General features: G+C 37.0%; 1 protein-coding gene across 1 annotated transcript in view; it reads right to left on the bottom strand.

Moving 5' to 3' along the window:
• The window catches only part of alg6 (ALG6 alpha-1,3-glucosyltransferase), a 15,990-nt gene extending 13,497 nt beyond the window's left edge, over positions 1–2,493 (bottom strand). The window contains exons 1-6 of the mRNA XM_034881992.1: positions 2,306–2,493; positions 1,973–2,057; positions 1,477–1,566; positions 1,141–1,229; positions 931–1,013; positions 433–497 (exon numbers count right to left, since the gene is read on the bottom strand). Coding sequence (XP_034737883.1) covers positions 433–497; positions 931–1,013; positions 1,141–1,229; positions 1,477–1,566; positions 1,973–2,057; positions 2,306–2,387 — 494 coding nt within the window. The 5' untranslated portion in view covers positions 2,388–2,493. The remainder of the gene's footprint in view (positions 1–432; positions 498–930; positions 1,014–1,140; positions 1,230–1,476; positions 1,567–1,972; positions 2,058–2,305) is intronic.
• Between the last annotated feature and the right edge of the window lie 3,348 nt (positions 2,494–5,841).

Raw genomic sequence — 5,841 nt, 5'->3', positions numbered from 1 at the left:
GAGGCAGTTCTGAAGGCAAAAGGGGGTCCAACCCGTTACTAGCATGGGGTACCTAATAAAGTGGCCGGTGAGTGTAGGACAGCTGAAGATATTAAAGGGGAGAGAGGGGGAATGACATAAAGCAAAGGGCCACAGGGTGGAGTTGAACCTGAGGCCTCTGTACATGGGCGCCTGCCCTACCAGATGAGCTACCCGGGTGCCCAGTCAAAAATCCTCACAAAACCATCATTTAATCAATGCAACTCAAAAAGCTACAAAGGTCATGAGAAAATATACTTAATTTAATACTTAATATACTACTCTACTACTATAAGGATAGGGTTTTTTAACTCAGTAGCTGCAAAGGTCTTCCACAGGAAATCATTATAGCAAATAACAATAATGCTTTCACAATGAATAGACTGTAGAAATGCACCTGTTCATAAAGGATACTGGAAATGACCATAGTCAATGAGAATTAGGCCTGGGTATAGAAGGAAGCAGAACACAGTGCAAACCTGGAGGAAAAAAATATATTAGTTTTTAGAAGGGAAACAAAACTAACATCTAACATCAGTCCACTGTTGATTAGTTTATAATAACGCGTCAAAGGTAATGGGTTATGTCACGTATGAAAAGATGTGGATAGGCAATGCATGACAGGCCAGTCAGACAAAGCTGGTATGTGTCTGTTGTAGCTACTGATCTTGTAATAACTGATCATTCAAGATCCCTCTTAATGATTGTACTGTATATGTATTTATACCCTCTGAAATAATAACATCCTGGAAATTGTAATGGTATAATACTATATTACATAATGACTTCACAATTCCCTAATTTGGATGAGCAGTGCAGTAATCAGATTTAATAAGGGTAGGTGTTTGGGGGTCTTTAGTTGGAAAAAAAAACAACTATTAGATGTCATGACATATTGGGCAAGTGTCTTACCTTTTTTTTTGTGGATCCATCAGTGAGGTATAAACAGTATAAAACCACAGCAGGGATGTATATCAACAAATCTGCCACCAGGACTGAAACAGAACAAAGAACCATATTATATCATATCTAATGTGTAAGTAAGTAAATGATTATTTTGAGGTTGAGGTAGCTATATGGATCAAGGAAGCTTTTCACTTTATTTTCTGGTGGTTACTGCACCTGTAGCTCTCATGAATAACTTGTGCGCTGGACTCTCATAACCTCTAGATTTGTGGAGATCCACCCATTCAGGGTTTATTGTTTTGGCCCTGCAGGAATATATATAGTTATAGTACAGAAATTATAGTATTTATAATCCTTAAAACAGGCAAGGGGCCCTGATTTTGAAATACCTATGCACAAGGGTGTATAGAATACAAAAGTAACTAGAAATGTTTGCCATAATAAGACTGACATAACATGGACACTCCAACTCGTCTTCAATAAACATTTATACACTAAAGCAGAAATTTCTTGTACAATATACTGTCTCTAAATAATAATAAAAAGACTTACACATAGGCACAGACCAGGCTGTGGTAAGCAGTGAGAGGCGGGTAGTCAAGACCCCAGTAGTTCAAGTCATTGTCACTGGTGTTAAAGTACCTAGATGAGTGCAAATGTAGATACAGGTTTATTCTGAAACTGGGAAAGTGTCAGACAAATAATCATTGGGGGGGGGGGCAGCCACCGGTGTAAAGTAGACAATCTGGATTGATCCCTTTAATGCTCATATGGTGCATAAAGCACACTTGTACAACAACATGCAGTTTTGGCATTAATTTGGTCATTTCTTCTGTGATCTTCTGGACCTCTTTTTATCCCATACATGTGGTTTTGTGGGGTATGTGACTCAAATAATCTGCTCTCGGAGTAAGATATACATTAGTGTGTTTTAAATCGATGATTGCAACATTCCCAGTCACTGTTAAAGCCCAGAAGAGCTCATCATACCCTTTTCAGATGACTAATTGAGGTTGGCTTTTCACTGAGTAAACAAACTGAGACTGACCATTCCTGGAGAGGGAGGTTGTAGGTTACTTCTTGCCAGTGCCTTTGAGCTTCATAATCGCCAAACATTGGAGGTTTCCCCGCCCCTGGATTATTAGGAATGGGAAATGACAGCAATGAATGGCTGCATTTAACCACACACACACACACACACAACAGACTTAATGAGCCAGTGACTGGATACTAGCCGCTAACAACAACAGTCCAATATGTGTGAAACAACTTTCTGTTAATAGTTTTAGAGAAAATCTAATGAACTAGCTAACGTTACACTGAAACAAGCACCAATGCAGAAAAGAAGACTAGCATGCGTTTGACTCCACACTCTTCCTACCTGAATAGGAATTTAACGAAACGCCCCATCTCACAACAATGCCTAGCAACACACACATCGATACGAGACTCCACGTTTGCATGATTTCGACCGGTAAAATTAGCTTAAAGAGGTGAAATAAAAGCTACAAAACTGTCTGCTTTTGGATTATGTTTACGTTTCCTGTGTACGTCACTGTCAAGACTTCGTTGCGTGTTCTCATTGGGCACTAAGTGGTGACGTAGGCACCGAGGGATTTGAGGCGTTCAGGAACACCTAGAAGATGACCATTTCCTTTTATCGAGCCATCTAAGCATAGCTTCGATAGAATATTTGTATCAAACGAGTTTTAACTGTAGTTATAGCAAATAGATCAAATTGATTTTGGTAACTATAAAGGTCTAGTTATATCACCTGTGACTTTAATCGTTTTTTGTTAAAACTTACAACGTAAATTTGAAATATTTGAATTTCCCAGCTACTTTGAATGCAACATAGGTTGAGGCGAGATTTATGACAAACTGATGGATAATGTGCATTATGAAAGCTCTATTTGTACAATTATATCTCAATAACTACCAAAGAGGTAAAACTTTAAAAATGTTCTTGTATCCAGCAGTAAATGAGCATTTCCAATAATATAATACAACAATAAAGTAGGCTAATACAATAATACAGGCAGTGGAACAAAATGTATAAATTATTAAATGATGTGAATTTTCCCTTTTTTCTAATTACTGCTAGTCAGTTCCTCAAATATCATATCAGTGTCATAAGGCTGGCACATTTTTGTGTGTCAAGTTAAATATAGGCCTAACAATAACGAATCACTATAACTACAATTGGCATCGTTTATATCTAGGCAAATATATTTTTGAAACATTGCTAAAATGAAAATATAAGTTATAAATCTGAGATATCTTTTGAATCCCAAAGATTGTGTCTAAAATAAGAATGTTGGATTTTCCATATTAGGATAAGATTTTGCAAACAATCCAAAAGTTTTCTTTTTTTGGAAATTAGGAACAACTAAATACAGTTATGGAGTATACTGCCCGGCACATCACACATTTAGTGAAATTAATTAATGAAAATAAAGCTGCTATTTTAATGTTTATTTAAATCCGGAGCACTTAAATCTTCGTTTCAACTGCATATCATTTGTTTTAAAGCTTTGTGACAGCTTTCTATGACTTAGCAACATCCGCTACACATGGATGGAGCAGTGGTGTAGCAGCTGTCTCTAATGTGTAATAGTTTGTTGTAACCTTCTGTATACAGATGTGTAAAATGCAAGCCTTCCTTGCCCTCCCCTCTCAATGTAAATATCAGCCCAGGGGCATTTTCTCCTCTGTGACCTTTACTTGTTGACACCATTGTCTTTGTTCCCAAGGTGTTGGGATTTGTTGGCTGAGACATGTTCCTTATGGTTCCGGCATCAATTATGCATAAATAATAATAACCCTGCACAACTGCTGATTTGCAATGACACTTTCATTACAACAGTAGCAGCCAATAACTCTCTGGTACCCATTAGTTATTAATGCCTGGCCACGCCAGCTTTACTTTGTCATTTATTGCTTCATCTCTATGCCTTTTTAAATATTCAGTAACTGCTGTACCTACATTTACTGTCTGTGATCTCCACCCAGGAGAAGGCTATGGCTTGTGCAGGAAGATGGCCAATAGTTATTATGGAGGCCTGGGCCTTGCTTTCCAATGCCATTGTTGTCAACATACAAACAGTCAACTCCTCTAAAGTAAGTCAGACTTCAGCTTTTCTGTTTTTTTGTGACATGTTAACATATAAATGCAAATTAATACCCATAGCCTACTTCTAAATGTTAATTGTATGACAAGTAAATTGTTTGGAATATCATTTACGGGTATTTCAGCTCTGTCTGAGGGTTTGAAATCCCAAATTACTGCTTATTCCAGTTACGTTTGGTGTCAAAACCTCTCTAAATCAAAGGTCAAATGTAACACATTAACTCCTTCCCTGGAAAAAAATGTTGTCACCCAGATGTTTACAAGTGAATTGGGAGTCCTCAGCACTATAAAAGATGGGACTCTTCACGTAGTGTCCCTTGAAATATTTGTGTTGCAAAATCAAACAATGTATTCTCTACTAGATAAACTAAATACTCATGATTATGATGAGTATGAGTAATTGAGTAATGAGTGTGCCTTTGTGAGGTTGATTTTGGTCAACTAAATGCACGTGCAGTATTAAGACTTGACAGATATAGTCAGCTGCACTGGAGTCACTCTGACAAGCCACACTGCAGGTTGGCTAAGTCACATTACATACAGTCGAGTGTCTGGATTTATTGTATATGAACAAAACTGTACTTCCTGGATGGTGCATGTGTTTGATTTAATAATTTGTACTGTCTACTTCCGTGTTCAGGCAGCTACTTATCCTATACACTACACAGAAACGCAGAAACACTCAAGCATGTACATCACTAATGCTTTGATATTGTTTAAGGTGGAACCAGTTTTAACAGTCTATGGGTTGAACACATAATCCAATTAGGGCCTTCAGCTGAAAGACTTTGAAGTTTTAATCGTAATAAGCCCCAGTGGTTTGTTGTAATTTGGTCAAAGTGTTTGTGTGAGATCATTATCTTTCTGAGTAAATTAATCATATTGACAAATTAAGGCTATATATAACCACATATATTCTAATCTATACAAACAGCCTCTTTTTTCAGTTGGGTTAGGTAAAACACTGGATGGATAAATGACAAACGAACACAAAACAATTACTGTGGCTACCATAATGACAGAAATGTTTTCCTTTTGAGCAGTCGTAACGGTCAATACATATTTTTTTTTCGTAATTGGATGTACAGTTTTGCACGTTAAAACTGAATCAGAAATTGTTGGCGTCAAAATGACGCGCAACACCAAAAACTGCGTTTTTTCCCCCTGTTGGCTACAATCGATAACGGGTTAAAAGCATAACAGAGCAGGCTGCTTTAATGGATTAAAACAAACTGCAATGATGTAAACTGGAAGAGGAAATTATTAATATGAATGTTTTTGTCTATCAAACACTTACATGTAGGCTAGCTCTTCCGTCTTTAAAAATACCAATATCACCTGGATTGTGTAATAGGTTCAACACTTTCAGTTTAAGGGTAAGGTTTTTGTTGAAATTGAGGTCACGTGGAATCTGGTTCATTGCAACGTTGTGTCTTCCCATCATCTTCTACTGAAACCTTAACCTCGTGTTGTCTTCCTGTCAACCATGAAAAGAAATATTATCGCGTTTTCACACAGTTTTCAATGTTTTGGGTGTTTATTTTCCCAAAGGTTTTGAATATTTTTATGTTTAGTGACATTTTCATGAACTTTTTTTTTTTTTACTGAAAACGGGTCAATTTGACCCAAGGACAACATGAAGGTTAAATGACTAATAGGTCAACAACTGCAGTGTCCCTACTCAAAGATTAAATATAATCATATTTAGAGATATGACTAAATAATAGTCATATCTCACCCAATACCCCATTTGCTACGAAGCAGTGTATTTATTTCGATTACTGAAG

Source organism: Etheostoma cragini, chromosome 9 (genome assembly GCF_013103735.1).
Source record: "Etheostoma cragini isolate CJK2018 chromosome 9, CSU_Ecrag_1.0, whole genome shotgun sequence".
NCBI lineage: Eukaryota > Metazoa > Chordata > Actinopteri > Perciformes > Percidae > Etheostoma > Etheostoma cragini.
Note: the sequence above shows the minus strand (reverse complement) of the source record. Positions and strands in the feature narration are given on the sequence as shown.